Source organism: Grampus griseus, assembly GCF_964374135.1.
Source record: "Grampus griseus genome assembly, chromosome: 11".
NCBI classification, from domain to species: domain Eukaryota; kingdom Metazoa; phylum Chordata; class Mammalia; order Artiodactyla; family Delphinidae; genus Grampus; species Grampus griseus.
The window spans coordinates 16,807,627-16,830,402 of NC_139005.1; the positions used below are offsets into that span (position 1 = coordinate 16,807,627).

General features: G+C 38.6%; 1 protein-coding gene across 1 annotated transcript in view; it reads right to left on the bottom strand.

Moving 5' to 3' along the window:
* The window catches only part of GYS2 (glycogen synthase 2), a 60,519-nt gene extending 45,821 nt beyond the window's left edge, over positions 1-14,698 (bottom strand). The window contains exons 1-2 of the mRNA XM_082665852.1: positions 14,380-14,698; positions 3,994-4,175 (exon numbers count right to left, since the gene is read on the bottom strand). Coding sequence (XP_082521978.1) covers positions 3,994-4,175; positions 14,380-14,497 — 300 coding nt within the window. The 5' untranslated portion in view covers positions 14,498-14,698. The remainder of the gene's footprint in view (positions 1-3,993; positions 4,176-14,379) is intronic.
* Positions 14,699-22,776: the final 8,078 nt, after the last annotated feature.

Below are 22,776 nucleotides of genomic sequence, written 5' to 3' on the forward strand. Positions count from 1 at the left end.
TTTAATATTATGGTCTACGTTTTTATGATAGAGTCATAAGGTGAACTGCTCTGTCTTTAACAACCTGGAGTTGGATATGTCTACCGTGTCACTTATTTTCCTTTATGCAACAGGACTTACAACATTTCCTGCCAGAAAAAAAGTTGTTTCTCTAGACAAATGTGTATAATTTCCCTTATTCCTCCTATCAAGGAAAATGTGACACCAAGTGTTTCCCAATATGGTTGCTGTCAGAGGTTGTAACTAAATGTATTGCCCAAGATGCATTTTCTCTTTAATCTAGCAGCTCAAGGTCTAATTCTATTACCTTCATCAAATTGATTCTTTTATTCCTAAATGTTTTACCTTGTGCAAGTTTTAATGCAGTAGCTATTTCAAATTTTTTCCAATTGTAATTATTTAGTCACTTGTATATCCAAGTTTTAACTTCCCCTTTGGTCTCTATTTTTCTATCGTAATTTACTCATGCTCTTTATTTTATGTTTATTCTCAGATTACATGCAAGGCAATACCATAAATCACTTCAAACCCTTCTTGAAGTTGGCAGAAGCTAAGAGCTTCTCTCTTTGGGTATCCAGACCTCTCTAGTAAACTGAATGTGTCTACACTGCTTACATTGATGTTATGACTCCACCCAAGGCTGAATTTTACAGAACATGAAAGCCCGTTTGATCATCATTCCCTTGCCTGGGACTCAGGAATGTATGGTGATGTCTCTTTCCCAGCCATGCCTCAGTCAACATTGAAAGACCCTCATTATGTGTCAGTCGCTTCCACTGTAATTCAGTATTTATTGCTCTTTCAGATTGAGTTTTCCTGAGCCCCAAACAACCTTTCAATCGTTTTCTCTTTGGGACACTCATTGCTTTATGCATTCAGTTAACAAGTAGCTACTGGCTGCCTAATATGTGACATATGATACAGTGAGCGCTGAACAGAGAACGTAAGCTAGCTTGTCTTGACGTGCAGTGCATTCTCAGCCCTGACATGGAGACATCCTTACATCAGAAATCCATTTAGAATCTTGAGACCAGTCAGTTCCACCATGGTTTTCACCTCCCTCTTTTATCGCAAGTGCTTCAAATGCGAACCCCTTCTAACATCTCACTCATTTCATCCCAACAGCACAACATGCAACCTTCCCTACTCTCCTAATTCTCCATGTTACTCTCACGGTGATATGCTTCCATGGTGCCCTCTGGGACCTCAAGTTCCCTTTTAAACTAAATATTCTGCACCTTAAACCTTGTATATATCTCCTAGACATCACCACTGACATGGACGTCTCAGTAAGAACTTCTCATTTTTTCACCCCCAGAAACTATATTCCTGGGGTGAGTAGGAAGGAAAGTTAGGAGTTTTTAAATTACACTGAAACTTTTAAAACCTTATTCTTTATTCGTATATAAAGACACCTGTGAAATTTTCCTTATGCAAATACGTTACGTTCCTTGTCCGACAAATCTCTTGGTTACTTTTCTACCTTATTCTGGGCAACTTTAAAATCCAGGATTATATCCTACACACTTACATCATAGCTATTGGACGTTACTGACTTCAAAGAACTTCATGGCAATCTTACCCTTGTCAAACTCCAAACTGTTCCTCCTCTGAAATGTTCAACCTTAGCTTTGTATCCCTTGACCACAACTACCATACTTCCACTTCTCTCACTATATTTCTCCCAGTGTACGCCTCCCTTCAAGACCTCCAGTTTCTGGAACCTCCCATTTTCTCCTGCATCATCCCCATCTTTCTCCTTTCATCCTTCCCTTCCTATCCATTTCAGACCTAACAATTCATCAACACAACAATTAATTCAGTCAATCATACAGTTACCGCTAAGACTTGTGCCACCGGGCCCCGCTGCACAAATGCTGGAATTAAACGACACCAAATCTCCAACTATTTACTTCCTTCACTTCCACTCTAGCTGCTGGAGAAAGTCACAGTCGTGTATATTTGTGCCATTAAAAAGTCACGACTGGGCTTCCCTGGTGGCGCAGTGGTTGGGAGTCCGCCTGCCAATGCAGGGGAGACGGGTTCGTGCCCCGGTCCGGGAGGATCCCACATGCCGCGGAGCGGCTGGGCCCGTGAGCCATGGCCGCTGAGCCTGCGCGTCCAGAGCCTGTGCTCCGCAACGGGAGAGGCCACAACAGTGAGAGGCCCGCGTACAGCAAAAAAAAAAAACAAAAAAAAACAACAAGAAAGTCACGACTGTACCTTAAAAATGTCTAGAAATTCTTTTCCCTATTCCTTGAACACTTTCTGAACGTTTTTTGTCATATTCTCTTATTTTAACACTTGCCTCCTCTCAGAAGATGACCTTTAGCTCTTAAGATCGTCAGAAACACTGAGTGAGACCATCCTGAATTCTTCATCAGCTTATCTCTGTTTGCATTCATCCTTTGTTTCCAGTTTGAGTGAGGAGTGAAGAACGATCCTTTTAGTAGTGCTTTGGATCTCGTTCCCTCTCCTGTCCTCAGTGATCTTAGTCTCTTCAATCATCCATTCCTTCTGAACTTTCAGCTTCTCTCTGCTCCCCCTAGATATTTCCTTTTGTCATATAAATGTGCTCACTCATATTTAAGAAAATACCAACTCTCAAAACCATGTCACTCTGAAACAACTTATTATCTTTCCTCTTCACAGAAAAATCTCATAGCCACACTTCTGTATCCTTCATCTCACCACTCATTCATTCCTCAAGATACTGCAATCTGATTTAACCATCCTTTTTCCCCTGAAGCTGTAGTTAGCAGGCTGACCACAAATGGCCTGAATATTGCTAAACCAAGCTGACCCTGGTTCAATCCTTTGTTGATTCAGTCCCTCCTCTATACTTGAAACTCTTTCCTTCCTTGTCTTGACATCTCTATTCCTGTTGTGATGGCAGCAAATTACTGCCTTCCTAGTAGTTTAAAACAACGCAAATCTGTTATCTGTAAGATTTGGGAGCAAGTCCTCTGAAATGGGTCTTATGGGTTAAAACCGACATGTCAGCAGAGTTGCATTCCACTTGCAGTCCCTAGGGGAGAATCTGTTCTTTAGCCTTTCCCAGCTTCTAGAGGCCACCTGCATTCCTTGGCTTGTGGCCCCTTCCTTCCTCCATCTCAAAGCTCTCATCACTCCAATTTCTGCTTCCATTGTCATATCTCATCTCTGATTCTAATTCTACTGCCTCCTTTTTTTTTTTTTTTTCGGTACGCGGGCCTCTCACTGTTGTGGCCTCTCCCGTTGCGGAGCACAGGCTCCGGACATGCAGGCTCAGTGGCCATGGCTCACGGGCCCAGCCGCTCCGCGGCATGTGGGATCTTCCTGGACCGGGGCACGAACCCGTGTGTCCTGCATCAGCAGGCAGACTCTCAACCACTGCGCCACCAGGGAAGCCCTACTGCCTCCTTCTTATAAGGACCCTTGTAATTACATTGGACCCACCCAGATAATCCAGGATAATCTTCCCATCTCAAGAACCTTAACATAGTCACAACTACAAAGTTCTTCTCCTTTATAAGGTAACATATTCACAGGTTCTGAGGATTAGCACTTAGACATCCTTGGTTCTAATCACCAGCTGAACTTCTACTTTTGTGGTCTCTGACTTCTTTTTGTGTAGATATTCTAACATGTTCACATTGCCCAAGATTTGGCTCAAAACCTTTGCTCTTAGTCTATAATCTTCCACTGAATAATGCTATCAATACCCATATTGTCAACTGCAATTTAGACACAAATCACTTTTCCCCAAACATCTCTATTCTATACTCTCTGCTGAGTTCCAAACTAGTATACTTCTAGATGGATATATTATGGTTTTCACAAAGTACCTCAAATGTAACCTATTTAAAATCAAGTTCATCATCTTTTTCTAAACCAACTCCTTTCCCCTAAGAAGATGAGTGGCCTTTTCTTGTGAGTTTGTGTACATTGTGGTGTTTTCCCACAACAGTTTACTAAGACTTGCTTAATGAAGTGTCAGACAGTATCCTTTACCTGGCAGCCATGTTTGTTCATCACGTCCACTGCTCTTCTCACAGCATCATTTACAGGTTCACATTGTTCCACCTGAGTCTTCATATTATGCTCAAAATATGGACCAAGCAGAAAGTAATTGTCTCCCCATTCATCTGCTGTTGTTTTGGCCTTTGTCTGAATCACAGTATAGATGCCACCAACTGTTAAAAAGAAAAGGTCCCATTATCATTCAGGTTAGTAGTTCATTTTAAGTGATGAAGGGATGGACACGAGTCTTCATTTTTTTCTATGTTACTTAAGCCAACATTTTTTTATTGAAGTATAGTTGATATATAATATTGGGTTAGTACTCATTTTTAAGTTAGCGTTTGGGATCCATCAAACGCAAGGGTTTATTTAACTTTCTAAAAGAAAATTTTTAAGGGACATAATCAAAGAGTTACTATTTTGTTCAATTTCATGCTGGGTGCTTGTCAGAAAGCAACAGGTTGGCAGCAGCAGAGAAGTACAAATATTTCAAGGAAACCTGAAGAGACAATTGGAATAAAGCAGTACTTGGCTTAAACCTCTATCCACATGGAAGTGTCAAAGGTGAGACAAACAGCTATTGTCATGACACATGCCCTCAGCAGCAGTAATCACATTTCACCCCTTCTCCAACCGTGGTCCAAGGGGATAAAATACGACCAAGTAACAGCCACTGCTCAAATTGTAAGTCTCCCAGGATAAAGAGCCTCTTCCCTTCTAGGGACCAAGCAAGTACCTTTTGACAAGGAGAAGCTGATGGATTTTGAGGGGGGGGGATGCTTGGCCCAATCCTCATGTCAAACCCAATGAAACAAATACAAGTTTTCATATCGTATTTCATTTTGCCTCTCTGGCATTGCTGCTACCACTATTAAAACACAAAGCCAAAAAATATGTATACTCTTGGAAAATATGCAGACTGTTATACCCAGCATGTTTACCTCTGGAAAACTGTCCTGGGGGAAAAATAAGAAGATGTGTGTATAAGGATATTTATTAAAGAATTATGGTGGTGAAAAATTGTAACCAACTTTAATTGAACTAGTTAACTCACGTAACCTGTCTAAGGCTCAATTAGCTCACCTGTTCAAGGGGGCTAAAACAGTACATCACTTGGGGAGGAAGGGCAGGTTGGAGCAGCAGTATTAAAAATTAGGCCTCATTGAAAAGGTGATATTTGGAGTGAGTACTTAAAAGGGTAAGGAAATCAGGCAAGTGGATATCATGGGGAAGAAATTTTTAGGCAGAGAGAACAGTCCGAGGCAAGGCTCTATTTTGGGAGCAGAGAGTCCTAGGCATTCAAAAGGAGGGGTTCAGTAAACAGGGGGGAGGAATAGAGAGGACCGAGGGGAAAAAGGCCTTCAGTAAACTAGACAGAATATTTCCCGTGCCAGCTCAAGGCAATCACCTCATATGAGAATATGAAAACAATGTGAATCAATTTCTTGAGCGATCTTTGTCCATGAACCACCGGCAAAGGAACGACTCAAGAAATCCTGTATAAAATTCCCAAGCCAATACAGATTCTGGCACCAATCATCAACCCCACTTCCAAGGACAATTTTGTTACTTGTATATTAAGAAGGAAAAGTCTTATTTTTCATCATTGTTTTTCATAAGGTATTTCAATTCTTCAGGATGTAGGGTCTGATAGCTACTGCATCTCTTAAATTTCTTATTTCAATAAAGTAGACCTTTAATAATAAATCTTACTGATAGTCATAACTGAGAGCCAAAAGGTAGAATTGCCATTTGCCTATTTTTTTAAAAGTCTGAATCACTCAAAATACACACTTTGGTAAATTGCCTTTTGAGAGGTGAGACACAAAAGGCAAATGTTAATAGTATTACATGATACAACCGGGTTCATTAATTTATAAAAGAAAAGAGCTAATGTAACTCCCAACATATAAATATTATATGTAATTTTCATATAAGCCTACATAAATGTATTGTCCTTAGAAACTTGATCTTTAAGAAAAAACTTTTTGACCATACCTAAAAGAAACTTAAACTGTCACTTGAGCAGAATCTGATAATAAGGACACTATCAATCTCAGCTCAGGTGGGGACAGCGTGTCCTCAGATGAGGACCGCGTGGGACCAGAAAGAGGCTCTGCAAACCTGCAAGCAGAGCCTTTCAGACTGCACCAGAACAGACAGGATTCACTTAACCATTCAACCACGAATCTGAGTCTACATAAATTGATGCCAACCTCAAGGATGCCTAAATATTTCCCCAAATTCCAGAAAAATTTAGGAACCGTCAAAACCACTTGTTGAGGAAAAAAAAAATTAGAGAAATAGTTCGCAAGAGCAACTAAAAAGAAGAACTTTTCTCTAACGTCTTGGAGTCACATCTTAGCAGCATATTTAAAGGTATATATATTTATATAAGCTTTATTCAAGCCCACTGTCAATAAAAATTGAAAATCTCCAAATAATTCCTCCTCTTTGTAGACTATTTTCCTTCATGTTTATATTATCCAGGGGACTATGTTATCGGGTTCTGATGGCATACACTTATTAAATGTCTTATTCACATTTCAGGTCTTGAAAACTCTCTTTTATTTGCAACTGTGTACCTTGCCCAGAGACCTTTGAACATCCTTGCTTGTTAGATTATGTGTTGCAAATTAAAATACACTCGGGTTAATGCAAACATATTTTTATTTACTAAAGGATGTAAGGGAGAAGAGAAATTTTTCATTTCAAAAAAAATACATGGTTAGATTTGAGAATTGAAATGCAAAGATAGACACAATCAATCTGCTGCTTCTTTTTCCCATTTGAGGACTTCAACCTTGAGATAAATAGTCCCCAAATAGCCTTAGAGTGTTTACAAATACTATGGCTATGTTCTTTCAGTCTATCAGGAATAAAAACATAAAATTTTAAAAAATTTCATCCCCTATTGGTTGAGGCTTGATTGTAAATAAAACTTCCCTCCTCCCAGGCTTCTCCCCGTACAGTCTTTCTATGGGGAGGTCCTCTTACTGCTATTTCACAGGTTCAAGCTCCATTTCAGGCCCTCCCTGTCTTTCCCAGATTTATATGCCAACGACTTTCCTTAATTTTCACTCTATTTACCACCTTATACCCCAAACTCCTCTCTTGGCATGCTCATGAAAGATGAGTATGATAGCTGAGAAATAGGGTCATTCCTATTTTCAAATCTGGAGTACAAACCAAAGGTTCACCAACACACATTTTTTAATGAATTGTTTTACCACAGTGTAGGTCATTGAATTTGGACTTACCCTTCACTTTCAAACATGTACTTTGTCTGTTATTGATCTATACTTTCCTGAAACAACATGGAAGCTGTCTGTAGTGTGAGGGCAAAGTATCAAGCCTTTCATCAGAAAGAAAAGATGAGCTATCATAGCATATATGTCAATGAAGTAGCTAAAACCTCAAGTTTTTATCTAGAAACACTGCTGATATTGTTAAAAGCAGAATTCCAAGGCAGTATGGAAGGTGGACACCAACCATAAAAAGGAGATATATGTTATAATATATAAATGTAAGTATATATATATATAGACTCTTCACTGTATTTAAATGGTTAAAAGAGAATTTAGAAGTCTATGATTTCAGTGTGGATAGCTACTAATCTGACCCTCCTGTCCCAAGACACAGTTACAGAAGCAGGGGTAGTCATTACACAGTTAGACATCATTCTCTGAGGCAGCAGGTCTTGGTAGGAAAGAGATTAAATGCTACTGGTGACGATGGCCACCAAATGTTCGTGTGCCTAGCAGTCAGCTGGGTCTGTGGTTCAAATCAAAGCAGCCGCAGTCCTGGGCAGTGGGAGATGATACACTAAGAGCATGCCCACAAGCACGCCCCACCCTGATTACATCCACAGCGGCAGCTCTGAATATTTTATACAGGAAGGGCTTAGTCATGGCAATCTGGATGAAAGGGAAGTGGAGAGACAGTACTCATCTTGAACGTATGTGTGTGATAAGCGTGGTTCTTACAGAGACTGTGTGTTTCATGTGGTGTGGTTCAGGATGCTTTTGACATGACATGGCCACTGCATATCCACACCAGGCAAAGAAACCCCAACCTCTAATTACAGCGTTGCCCATGATTGTAGTAACTTTGATCCATGTATTGTTTTTCTCTTTCTTCTTCTGCATTTAAAAATAGAAACATGCAATTGCTCAAAGTGAGAGCTAGTGTGAAAATGAATGTCCCCATTTTATGAATAAACTTTATAAGAGATAACAATAAGGTAACAGAGTGTTAATAGCTGCTAAGCACAGTTCTAAGTGATTTACAGTTGGTGTTTCTTCTAGTTTTCACAACACTATTAAGGAAGGTGCTATTATTATCTTTATTTTTAGATGGGGAAACTGAGACACAGAGAGGCTATGAGATGGATCCAATATTACAAAGGTAATGATGGAGTTGGGATTACAATCCAGGCAGTCTGACTCCAGAGCCCACAAATTTTAGATAGCAGTATTGTAAGTATAATTGTCCCTTGGTACCCACAGCAGGTTGGTTTTGGGGACACCACTCCCCAACCACCACTGTGGATACCAAAATCCAAGGATGCTCAAATCCCTTATATAAAATGGCATAGTATTTGCATATAACCTATGCCTATCCTCCTATATACTTTAAATCATCTCTAGGTTACTTATAACAGCTAACACAATGTAAATGGGGGTGTAACTAGTTTGCTGGTACGTGGTAAATTCCAGGTTTGCTTTTTGGAGCTTTCTGGAATTTTATTTCGACTATTTTTGATCCAGAGTTGGTTGAATCCGCAGATGTGGAACCGTGGATACGGACAGCCAACTGTAACTCTATTGAACAACATACTGATGAATCTTTGAAAATGGTGGTGGGAGGGGCAGAGGGAGAAAGTGAGCAGTATCACACATCTTTAAGTCTTGGGGAAGGTGGAATCCTTTCTACTCTGCTCTCGAGAAAGGCCATTTGGAAAACAGCACTTAGGGGAAATAGCTTTTTTATTTTGGCTCTAAACATTCTGAGTTAATAAAAAGGAACCCAAGGTTAAGGGAACTTTAGAGCAGTGGTTCTCACATCAATCGCAGGGACCTTTGGAAATCTGATGAAATCATTCAGTCCTTGTCTCTGACAAAGCACGTACACGTATGAGCACACAATATTCACATACAATTTTGGAAGGTTTGCAAACTCCTGGAAGTTCACTTTCATCAAGGTCTCCACCTTTAGAACTCCTGCCTCAGATTGCAGTAGTGGACTTGATCATAATGTTTCTACAACATCTTTCTGACTGTAGTTTTCTGAATTATTCCATGTGCCTTTTGTACCATGTAACCCAGAACTGAACTATGGTGTCCAGTTTGAGGAGGGAGCAGGGAGAAATATTATGTCAGGCAATAAGCTGGTGTGGACAAAGAATGTCACCTGCCATTTCAGTAAACAAAGGATGTTTTGTGCATGAAGTCATCAGCCACCACCTGCCCCGATGGTACACCCTGAGGGGAATTCAGGATGGAGAAAAACAGGATACTGGCCCTAGATAGTTAAGAATCATATCAAAGGAATATTTCAATCATTGAAATCAATGATTTCAATGATTTCTGCAAGCCCAGTCTCTTGCATCTTTCCAAACATAGAAAATACTTAAAGTCATTAACTTGAGATGTCTGTCTTTGTAATTAGCAGTAACCTTTTGATGTCTGACTACATGTTCATGTTTTTTTTTTTTTTCCAGCAAAAATTGCTATATATCCTGGCCCTTGCCTTACCTCTTTGGAACACTCCCTCAGAGTGAACTGAGAGGCTATAGTCCTCAGAAAGTCTGCTGAATAAAACACAGTTCTCAACTTTTAGGTTGTGCAATCTTTTTTTCAGTTGACACTGGCTTGGTGCTAAAACAAATTGCTTTTAGTCAACTTTTAGAGGAAAGCATCCATTTATTGACTAAATTTCCGAAGTGTTCACATTTATTAGATTAGCATACGTTATTTTTGACAACATTCATTAAACTCTTTTTAATGACCCTAAATATCCTCCACATGGTCATTGGTCCACAATCTACAATGATTTGGGCAAGTTTGTATAGAAGAAATGATTGTAGCAAAGAAGTTGAGAGTAAAGCTTATCTCCAATATTGGGGCAAAACTCTCCATCCTAGACCATGGCACAGTTACTTTCCTGCTAGCCTGTCCCGCAACTAGTAATAGTGCTTTTTGTGGTGTATATGTACAATGGAATGCTACTCAACTATGAAAAAAGAATGAAATTGTGCCATTTGCAGCAACATGGATGGACTTGGAAGGCATTATGTTAAGTGAAATTCGTGAGAGAGAGAAAGACAAATCCTGTATGATATCGCTTATGTGTGGAATCTAAAAGATACAACAAATTAGTGAATAAAACCAAAAGGAAGCAGACACAAAGACATAGAGAACAAATGAGTGGTTACCAGTGGGGAGATGGAAGGGGGGAGGAGCAATGTAGGGGTCGGGGGAAAAAGTTATTACGGGATTATATGAAATCATGTGTGTGAAAGTTGCAAACTGTAAAGCACTATAGAATTTAAAGAATTTTTCATTCAGTTAAAAAAAAATTTAAAAAAACCACATCTGACTCCTTAACACTTCCCATTATCTAGAACTTCAATGGCTTCTCATCCTTCGTGGATTGGAAATGTAACTCCTTAAGGCTCTTAACTCACCATACACTCCACAGTCCAGCCCTTGCTGGTCTCTCTTGTCTCCTCTCATGCTCCACTCCTTTTCCGCAACTGAGTTTCCCTCAGATCATTGAACAGAGTATACTTCCTCACCTCTGCACCTTGGCATGTACAGTTCCCACGCATAGAACTCTGTCCCCTCTTTATCACCACCTCATCTCTACCCAACAGCTATTCATCCTTCAGGTGTCAGCTCAAATGTCTTTTCATCAAAGGTTCTTCCCAAGCCTCCAACTAGGTAAAAATCTCCCCCATCCCCAATAAATTACAGGCAGACCTCAGAGGTAATTGTAGGCTGTGCTCCAGGCCAGCTCAATAGAGCGAGTGTTGCAATAAAGAGAATCATGAATTTTTTGGTTTCCCTGTGCCTATAAAAGGTATGTTTACACTATACCACAATCTGTTAAGCGTGCAATAGCATTTGTCTAAAAAAAATAATGTACATACCTTAATTTAAAAATACCTTATTACTAAAAAAGACTGCCCATCATCTGAGCCTTCAGTGAGTGGTAATCTTTTTGCAGTAGTAACATCAAAGATCACTGATCACCATAACAAATACATTAATAATGAAAAATTTGATATATTGTGAGGATTACTAGACTGTGACACAGAGACACGAAATTTGATGCAGGGGTGCCACAAACCTTCAATTTGTAAGAAAAATGCAACATTGGCTAAGTACAAGAAAGCGAAACAGTAAAATGAGGTCTGCCTTTATAGTCCTAGAGCACCTTGTTCTCACTCTTACACTCATTACATTTGACTACAATTGCATGTTCAATGTCCATCTTCCTACAAGTTCATAAATTCTGGAAGATTGGGAATCAATTCTGTATTGTCAAATTCTAAGCCCCTTGTTTTCCAGTGTCTGATACCCAGTAGACACTTGATGAATCTTTACTGAATGAGAGCAATAAATTTCAAGGTTAATGTGAACAAGTAGAAAAGGTTATTTTGACGTCTGAGAATTAACACCCAATAATTGAACTATGACTCTCCTGTTTGTTATATTTTACACATTTCCATTGTTTATGGGCAAAATTCTGGCAGTTAGGAATCTTTTTCCCCTAAGAAATCTTTTGTCTTCTTGGATATGAATACATTTTGTTGTTTCCACAAAACATTGTAAGATGGCTGGAGCATACTACATTCATTTTATCATGAATAAACTGATATTCAGACAGTTTAAGGGATTTTTTTCTAAGTCTTAGAAAACCCTGACCTTTTTGACTAAAGTCCTGTGTCCTTTCACCTACAGGGCACTTCCTTAGAAACTGGACATTTTAATTTTTAATGCTTGTGTGGTAATAAAAAAGAGAAGTGGACCCGGAGGAGACCTAAATGCTAGTCCCAACCCTGCCATTTGCTTGATCATTTAATACCTTGTAGGCATCCTTTTCATCTATGAAGTGGGGGAGTTGGAGTCATGATCTCAGAGATGCTTCCTATCACTGCCATGAACTGCAGGGAAGTAAAAGTTCAAAGTAAAGTTTTTCAAAGAAACTGTAGTGTCAATGTCTTGTCAGGGATGGACACAATAATTGTCCATTTATATAAAAATTTCTTAAAAATATGACCATGGGGGCTTCCCTGGTGGCGCAGTGGTTGAGAGTCCGCCTGCCGATGCAGGGGACACGGGTTTGTGTCCCGGTCCGGGAAGATCCCACATGCCGCGGAGCGGCTGGGCCCGTGAGCCATGGCCGCTGAGCCTGCACGTCCGGAGCCTGTGCTCTGCAACGGGAGAGGCCACAACAGTGAGAGGCCCGCGTACCGAAAAAAAAAAAATGACCATGATAAATATTAAAGGTATGTTGGAAATGATATCAATTTGGGTAAGTCACTCTGTGGGTCCCATCTTGACAAGAAAATTCCCTTCCTCTTGCATGGGAAATGAAAGAAAATAAGTATCGAAGGCAACTTAGAGGTTGAAAAATAAATGTATTCATTCCTTCATGCAAAAGAAAAAACCCATTGAGCATTTTCTATGCGCCAGGCACTGTTCTAGGCCCTGAGAGCTGCATACATGTAGTCAGGATACAAGATCTGTGGGATAGACAGTTTCACCCGTGTGTGCCCAGCACCGGGAGACAATGCCCCAGCAATGTTTGCTAGAAGGAAGGAGAGGGGCTCTGCTCAGGAGAACCCACACAGAGGTCTTCTGAACTGATTCTTGGTGCAAAAGAGTACCCGCCAGTTTTTTCCACCAATAAGCTATATCCTTGAGTTCCTGCTTACTCTGAAGAAAACAACCTCTATTTCAAGGCACAGTCTGGGATTTATATGTAGTAGAGATGGCTCTGTTCCCAGGAGCTTTGGGCATATTTAAAAACCTTGGACTGGAAAAAGAACAGTAGGAACAGCTATTGGTATAATACTTCATGCTTCCATATTAAGGTTTCTGTCCCCTTCTTCCTCAGTAAACTGCAAAGAGGAAGACTGTGATTTGTTCTCTGACATTCATTCCGTGCATTTCTAAATAAGAAGAATTCATTTTTAATTTTTAGTTTATGATTTTATGAATTTTATGAATGCATACACATGAGAGCTTTGAGCATAAGGTAAAAATCAGATTCTAAATACAATTTCTCTGATTTTGAGGTTTTGCTGGCTCTGATTAGCTAAAAGGAAGAAGTAATGTATCACATTCATGTTTATTTCAGATCCTTTAGACTACTGCAATAAACATGTCATAAAAAAAAACAAAAAAATAAATTTCAAAAAGATGAACATGTAATAGATCACATCACATGTTATCATTTCAGATCCTTTAAATTCCACAAGTTATCACTGCCTTACCCATCAATCTTTTGGTCTGGTTTTTCATGACCTTGAAGAACTCAACCTTCAGAACGGTTCCTTTTTCTTTACCAATATTCCTTCAGTATTAGTGGTAATAGTCTTGACACTTTTAAACTAGACAATATCAATCCACGAGGAACTGTTTTTTAATAATTTTACAGATATCTTTATCATAAAAATCATTTAGGTCACAGTTCTCTGCCTTGCCATCTCCAATCCAGTGTAAGTGATACTATACCTTATTAGGAAATTGTTTTAGATTTGGCAATTTGATTTCCTTTCTTATTTTATAATTTCTATGTTTATATAGTATTGAAGAAAAAATTACATGCATTCTTCTTAATAGGAGCTCAATATTATGCCTTCTGAACTGGTTCTAAGTTAAAACTTTAATTCCAAGCTAATCTTGAATTATTAGAAATATTGTTAAATATTTCATATAATCGCTAACGGAGTGTGGGGTTAAAGTTTCTAATTGGTCCTGATCAGGCACAGTTCTTCCTAAAATAAAGTACAAAAGTGTGCTTTTCTTTGCTGAGAAAAATCATAAGACCAGAAAGGTAAATATTAACTCTATATTCCTGTCTTGTCATAACACGGATTTCAAATTTTAATTTAAATTCACATTCTCTGGCCATGACTAATATTTTCAATTTTCTCTTCCTTCCACACATACACCAGTTTAAGATTTCATTGCCTTTCATTTCAACCTTGTCGAAATAGACAAGGTTACACATGATCTAAACATACTCGGTTTGAATACTTTCCTCACTCACTGGCAATTCATCCTTACTAGAGAGCATTCTGTGAAATCCTAATCTACATTCTTCAGCAATCTGTCAAATAACCACCTCAGGGGCAGTACCAACCTTTATTGGTCACTTCCCAAGCGACTTCAAAGAGCAGTAAATCCTCCACAGGGAGTCCGGCCTCCCACCGGGGAAGCCCACCCAGGGATGTCACAGATAGGGATCGGCCTCGGAGCATTCTTCCTTCAGTTCTCTGGCACTTTTGAATCCCTCTTTCAATGAACTGGAATCCTAGGAGCGGTGCACGTTGGGGACTCAGAGGTTCAGAGCTAGTAGATCACAGGCTTTGGTAGCTTCTCAGAGGAATAAACCAGCAGAAAGAAATCTCATGGCCTTCCCAGAGAATTTCCAATGGAAAGCAGAATTCTCGGCTCCTTTTACAGTCTTTCTGGGACGGTCCAGTGAGGACACTATCTCTGATCAATATCTACCCAAACAACCCAGAGCAATCACAAGTAAAACCCTCCAGTTTGGGGCTTAGGTAAGCACCCCCTGGGATAATGGAATCTTCACAGGCCGATCATGACGCGAGTCCGGACATTTAGCCCTTGTCCTCTTGACCAAACTCCTAGACTCACACAGTCATCAGTACTTATTTCATCACTTCCAATGTGATCCAGGAGTAGCAGTTCCCCTTATAAATTTTGCAGACCGCTGTACGTTACACGTAGAATTGACTGGGATGTATTTCTAAGCTCTAAATCTCTTTAGATTTCCTAAGTAAGTATTATTTTTTCTCTTGATTCCCATTTCTAGATCACTAAGAAAAATTATTTCTACTTATTTTATTCTACATTGACAAATCTAATTTTGATGAGAGGCATCGATCTTGGTTCCCCTTTCCTTAATTACTTTTCTTAAAAATTTCCCTATATAAAAAAAAAAAATTTCCCTATGAAAATGCCAGGATGTCTTTGAGTATAACATACAAAGAACATAATTTTGACTGACCCATTATCATCAGACCATCATTTTAATGAGGTTGTAGAAATTAATTTTAGTCATATTTGTATAATTACCTCAAATATTATCAAATTGATAAAAAATAATTCAATGGATGTAAAAGTGTTCAAATATGGGAAGAAAATTGCAAAAGACATTAAGTTCTGAAATATGACCAGGATCTGCCTGTCAATAAATGCTATAAATATATATTTTTCCCCATGTGTTTGTATGTATATAAGCATGTATGTGCTAATTTATTTACACACACAACTACACTCTATATTGCTCCTAAAGGGAGTAAAGACATTCACAAAATGAATGTTTTGAAACCTCTTACTTTACAGTTTTAGCCTACAATCGATACGTTTACATTATTATTCCATATAGCGGCAGAATTGAAATTCACGCAAAATATCCTTCACGTTAGAACATGAGCAGAATTCTCATAGAATAGTTTGTTACTTGTTAGTACTTTTACTATTTTAATTTTTTACTATTTATTGTAACTAATCTTATTTGTTACTTCTTAGTACTAAAACTTAATGAAAGATTCTAACATTTTAGAGTTAGAAAGGTTAGAATCTTTAATAAGGTCTTTAGCCATTTTCTGTACAGGGGGCCTTACCTACTTAGGCATATTTTAATGACTCGAGATAGAGAAAACCATATTTCATTATCTGATATTAATAAATCAATGTGAATCAAGTAGATTAAAAATCTCTTCCATGATTCAGTGACGTATTTGATTCTTATCTTTGTAAATTTAAGTATATAGTTTATTATCCATTCATTCAAGTGGTGGGAAAAAAGTTAAGTGGCTAATCAAAAAATTCAAGTACTAGAATAATAAAAATAGGAGCCCAAATGATCGAAAATGACTTTCCGCTTCACAAAATGACTTGCTTGTGTTGACATAAGCCCTGTGAGTCCTGCAAATAAAAATTCCAATAAAACCAAACAGAAGGACATGTTGACAGGAAGTGAGAACAGGGTGACAGGGTTGTGATAGAGCTTGAAGTCTGCAGTGTCTAGTCTCAGCAACCCTGAGAGTGGTTCCTCCAGGATTGAACAAGCCCCAGGATAGCTGGTCCACATTATCCAAATTACACTGTGAGACTTTATTCATTCACAGTATGTGCCAGGTATCACGTGCTTGGTTGTAAGGTCATCACTTGTGAGGGCAAGTCCAATCTGCCACTTATCAGCTCGGTAACCTCAAGCCAATTGCTTAACTAAGTTTTGATATTCTTACTAAAGTGAGGATGAGATCATTTGTGTAAGAGACTTAGTACAGTGCCTGGCACTATATTGACCTCTTTAATAACTTCCAGCCTTATTTATAAGACATATAGTGGTCACCTAAAAGCTTCCCCTAAGAGCAGTGGTTACTATTGGAGAGAAGAGGAGTAAAAAGGAAGCTTACTTTTCTTGAATTTTTTTTTTTTGCAGTACGCAGGCCTCTCACTGTTGTGGCCTCTCCCATTGCAGAGCACAGGCTCCGGACGCGCAGGCTCAATGGCCATGGCTCACAGGCCCAGCCGCTCTGCGGCATGTGGGATCTTCCCGGACCGGGGCACGAACCCGTGTCCCCTGCATCAGCAGGCGGACTCTCAACCACTGTGCCACCAGGGAAACCCTTCTTGGCTGATTTTAATCTCTATCTTTTCCCTGTAATAAACCATAACTGTGAGAATAACAAAAAAATAGTGAGAAGGAAATTAAGAAAAAAATGAAAATTCATATTTGGTTTCCTTGGTAAATATTCCAGCAGAGGTCACCAGATACATTTAGAAAACCACATATTTGCTTTGCTATTTGGCAATCTTCTTGGAGGTCTTTAGGATTTCAAAGGCTTGTTTAGCCTGCACCTGCATATCCAGAAAGATTCTGTTAACGTATATAGGGAGCACCTACTGTGTACTGCTATTATAGGAGCTGAAGTGATTTTCAATAATCAGTAGACAAGTTGCTGCCCTTGTGTGAACAGATAGACATTAACCATGTAAGCCAATAAACAAATTATATTATTTCCGGGGCAGCTAAGTTTCTGAAGAAGAAAAAACACAGTGGTAGAGAATGCTACTTGATAGAAATGGGTGCTTTAGCTGGGGAGGGCAAGAAAGATGACTCTGAGGAAGTATTATTTGAATTGAGACAGAAATAATGAAAAAGAGGCAACACTTGAAGATCTGGGAGAAAAGAGAGAAATGCCTTTAACTCACACAGGAACAGAAAGACCAATGTGCTTAGGGCCCAGAGCACAACTAATAAGAAGTCTGGAGGGGAGAAAGTCAGAGACAAAAGCAGAGAACAAATCATAGAAAAGCTGGTTGAGAACTTGCATTTTATCCTGGTTACATTGGAAAGTCATTGAATGGTTTTATGCAGGGTAGTAATGTGATCTTATTTATGCTCTGAAAAGATTTCTCAGTTTGCTCTATGAAAAATGGAATATTGAGAAGGGCAAGAGAGGAGGAATGGAATCTGAGGTTTTGAAGCCTTCCTATCAGTCACAAATTCTAGAATGTAAGACTTTATCCCTTCCATAGATAATCTCCGGTTTTCTTCTCAATGCTATTAGAGCAGCAATGAACATGTTATTAACATTTGATCTTTTTCTTCTTAAGGTAAAGAGAATGCCTTTCCCTATATAGTTCATTTCTATGCTCTCACTTGTCCATTGTCTGTAGTGTATTATGCATGGGTTGTTGTTGTGACTACAGAAACAGGATTAAAATGGAGAATTAAATGCAGTATGTCAGGTACTGTGATCAGAATTCTTGACTTTGTGAAGTTTACATTCTAGCAGGGAAAGTCACTATGAAACAAGTAATTAAAGGACTTTGAGAGTGATGAATTAAATACATGTAATGATAGAATGAACACAACTAGATATAGAGAATGATCTCCCAAGAAAAAGAAATAAGAGAGAATCAGAAAGGAAGAAGTAAAACTGTCACTATTTTCAGATGACATGACATTATATATAGAAAATCCTAAAAACTCCACCAAAAAACTGTTAGAACTAATAAATGAATTCAGTAAAGCTAAAGGATAAAAAAATCAATATAAAGAATAAAATACTAGGAATCAATTTAACCAAGGAGGTAAGAGACATATCCACTGAAAACTGTAAGATATTAATGAAAGAAATTGAAGAAGACACAAAGAAATGGAAAGATAGTCTGTGTTCATGGATTGGAAGAATTAATATTGTTAAAATGTCCATACTACCCAAAGCAATCTACAGATTCAATGTAATCCCTATCAAAACTCTAATGGCATTTTCACAGAAATAGAACAAACAATCCTAAAATTTGAATGGAACAACAAAAGACCTCAAACAGCCAAAGAAATCTTGAGAAAGAGCAAAGCAGGGGGCTCACACATTTTGATTTCAAATTATGTTACAAAGCTATAGTAATCAAAATGTATGGTATTGGCATAAAAACAGACACATAGATCAATGGAACAGAATAGAGAGCCCAGAAATACATGCATACTGATATGGTCAATTAATTTATGACAAAGGAGCCAAGAATATACAATGGGGATAGGACAGTCTTGTTAATGAATTGTGTTGAGAAAACTGGACGACCACATGCAAAAGAATGAAATGAAACCACTCTCTCATATCATACACAAAAATTAACTCAAAATGGATTAAAGATTAAACATAAGACCTGAAACCATAAAACTCCTAGAAGAAAACATAGGAAACAAACTTCTCGACATCAGTCTTGGCAACGTTTTTTTTGGATTTAACAACAAAAGCAAAAGCAGCAAAAGCAAAAATAAACAAGTGGGACTACTTCAAACTAAAGAGCTCCTGCACAGAAATGGAAACCGTCAACAAAATAAAAAGGCAACCTATGAATGGGAGAAAATATTTGCAAATCATATATGTGATAATATATAAGAAACATATAACTCAATAGCAAAACAAAACAAAACAAAACAATCTGATTTAAAAATTGGCAGAGGATTGGAATAGACATTTTTCCAAAGAAGACATACAGGTGGCCAACAGGTACATGAAAAGGTATTTAACATCACTAATCATCGGGGAAATGCAAATCAAAACCACCAAAAGATATCACATCACACCTGTTAGAATGGCTATTATCAAAAAGACAAAAAATAACCAGTGTTGGTGAGGATGTGGAGAAAAGAGAATCTTTGAACACTAAATTGATGTAGTCACTATGGAAAACAATCCAAAAAATAAAAAATAAAACTATCATATGATTCAGCAATTGCACTTCTGGGTATTTATCTGAAGGAAATAGAAATGCTAACTGAAAAAGGTAACTGTACTTCCATGTTCATTGGAGCATTATTTATAATAGCCAAGTTGTGGAAACAACCTTAGTATCCACTGATGGATGAATAGATAAAGAAAATGTGGTATACATATGCCCAATGGAATATTACTCAATCATGAGAAAGAAGGGATGAGACTAAAGATGATGTGTTTACAGTTTTTGGATATGCATCATATGAACATTTAAGTTCTGAAAATTAAATGATATCTGCTAGACAAAGAGAAGGTAGAACAAGAGAGAAAAATTTAAATAGCTTGAGAGGATCCACTCAGTGAGAAGAGAGGATGCCTTAGAATGAGAAGGAACTAGAGGACTGCATTTCCTACAATTGGTCTTTCCATAGTCTGAGTATCTCACTGTGAATGTGCATGAGGGTTGACACATACATTTTGACCAAGATTTTCCACTTATATGCTGGCTATAAAACCCAACCTCAGTTAAAAAAAAAAAAGCGACTCCAATGTAATCTATGCAAGAGATGGTGGCAATTTGCATTAGAGTGATAGCAATGGGATTAGAGAGAAGTGGGTAGTGAGATGTGTTTAAGAGTTGACAAAGAAGATGTGGTACATATATACAATGGAGTATTACTCAGCCATAAAAAAGAATGAAATAATGCCATTTACAGCAACATGGATAAACCTGGAGATTATCATACTAAGTGAAGTAAGCCAGAGAGAGAGACAAATATCATATGATATGGCTTATATATGGAATCTAAAAACAAAAAAAAGATACAAATGAACTTTTTTACAAAACAGAAAGAGACCCACAGACATAGAAAACAAATTTACCGTTACCAAAGGGGAAAGTGGGGGGAGGGATAAACTGGGAGTTTGGGATTAATATATACATACTACTATATATAAAATAGATAACCACCAAGGACCTATTGTATTGTATACTTAATATTTTGTAATAATATATAGGGGAAAAGAATCTGGGAAAGAATATATACGTATATATATATATAACTGAATCACTGTGCTGTATACCAGAAACTAACACAACATTGCAAATCAACTATACTTCAATAAAAATAAATAAATACAATTGGCAAAAAAAAAAAAAGACTTCACAGGACCTGGAGTTGATTGGGAGTGGAGAACTTGAAGTTTATTGGGTGTGGAGAAGAGTAGTTTTGGTACCTAGTTTGGGCACCTAGGCAGATGGTCATGCAGTGTACTAAAATCAGAAACACTGCGTGAAAGAATAGATTTACTTGAAAGATTAGGTAATAACTTCAATTTTAGACATGGTGAGTTTGAGATACCAGCCAGATGTCCAGGTTAGATATTCTCCAGGTTAGATATTCTCCCTACTCAGAACCTCAGAGGAGAGATCTGGGACATAGCTGGTAACTGAGGCCACAGGAGTAGTAAGATCCCAGGAAGAGGGAGTGCAGGGTGCAGAAACAGAGCTCCAGAAAATTCAGCTTTTATAGCAGAGGTCACAATATGGTCACCTGAATTTTACTTGGTACATATAGTGCTTAATATTTACAAAAGGTGCAATGATTTCTCAAAAAAGGGAGATTTCATATAAAACTTTGGGTTTCTATTTTCTCCTGAAAAATCTAGATCCTATTTGCATACCTTCACAATAACAGTCAGCTGGAGCTGGAGAAAGCTGTCTTCTTAACAGTCACCATAGTTACCTTAGTCTCTGCAGGGCTATTTTACTCATTTAGGTTAACTGTAAATGACTCCCTAAAAACACAGGAATCTTAAGCTTCTGATTTAATTTTTTACTGCGCACATTTGGAGTTGCTGATCGGGAAATGGCCAAAGAAAGAAGTAGCTATTCTAAAATTAACCTTGTAGTCTAAGTTGACAATTCCCACCCATGGCATTGATGATAATGAGAAAGATTTTTGACTTTGACCATTGAGATTATTTTAGTGGCAGCATAAATGGAGTCTTGTTCAGACACCCAGAACTTGTTTTTGGAATAGCGATTTTGTTTTGCTGTGCTCTCTTCCCTGGCTTTATTTTAAAAAGAGTAGCTTTAGGGCTTCCCTGGTGGCGCAGTGGTTGAGAGTCCACCTGCCGATTCAGGGGACACGTGTTCGTGCCCCGGTCCGGGAAGATCCCACATGCCGCGGAGCGGCTGGGCCCGTGAGCCATGGCCGCTGAGCCTGCGTGTCAAAGAGTACCTTTAGCCCCTGTGGATGAAGAGCTGAAAGAATAGGATTTGGGGGAAGAGAGAAGGCAGAGAGATGATCTCTCTCTGGGGAGAGAGTAAGTCACTCTGAGAAGTTCAATCAAATTTTATGATGCTTTTGTCAATGTATACCCCTCCTCCTTTTTCCCATTAAAACTTCAATAGAATCAATAGGACCACTTTTTAAAAACGTATCAGTTAAAATAATCAGAGTCCAGCGCAAAGGTGTGTGGAGTTGAGAACAAAATCTGCCAAGAGCAGAAGCCAAAGCCTGATGATACTGTGTGTTTACCAGACTGCTGGAGAGGTAGCATAGTGAAATGGTTTCAGAAAAGGGCTTTGGAGTCAGACTAGTCTCAGTTAGAACTGAACTACGCACTAGCCTGTGACATGGGGGTGATAGCACTGACCTCATGAGGTTGTTGCAAGGATTAGTTAAGAGAGTGAATGCACGTCCCTGGTACAGTGTCTGCCAAATCCTGCTTTGGCTCAGACTCCAGGGATTGCAATCAAGATGCATGAAGTTGACTCATCGCAGGCCAGCTCGAGCTACGAAGCCGCCTCTGCCTGGTCTCCACCCAGGAAACCATTGGCTCGTTGCCACTGAGACTCCTTTTTCTCTGAGCTCTACTTGGATGCAGGGACAGTGGTGTGGAGGTTAGAAATATCAAGTTACAGGCTTACTTTTCTGACATTCTCCACCAAAATCAGGATGTAAAAGGTGGCCAAATCTTTTTACACAGGGATTTTATACTAAATATATATATATATATGTGTATTTATATATATATGCAGACACTTATAAAATACAAATATATGACAAGGAGAACAAGTTACATATGTGATGTTAAACTAATTTTCTTCCAAAACAGTGTTATGAAAATAGTCGATGTAGTAATATTTATTTCTTTGTTGAATAAAATGACATTCGTTGGGCTTCCCTGGTGGTGCAGTGGTTGGGAGTCCGCCTGCCGATGCAGGGGACACGGGTTCGTGCCCTGGTCCGGGAAGATCCCACATGCCG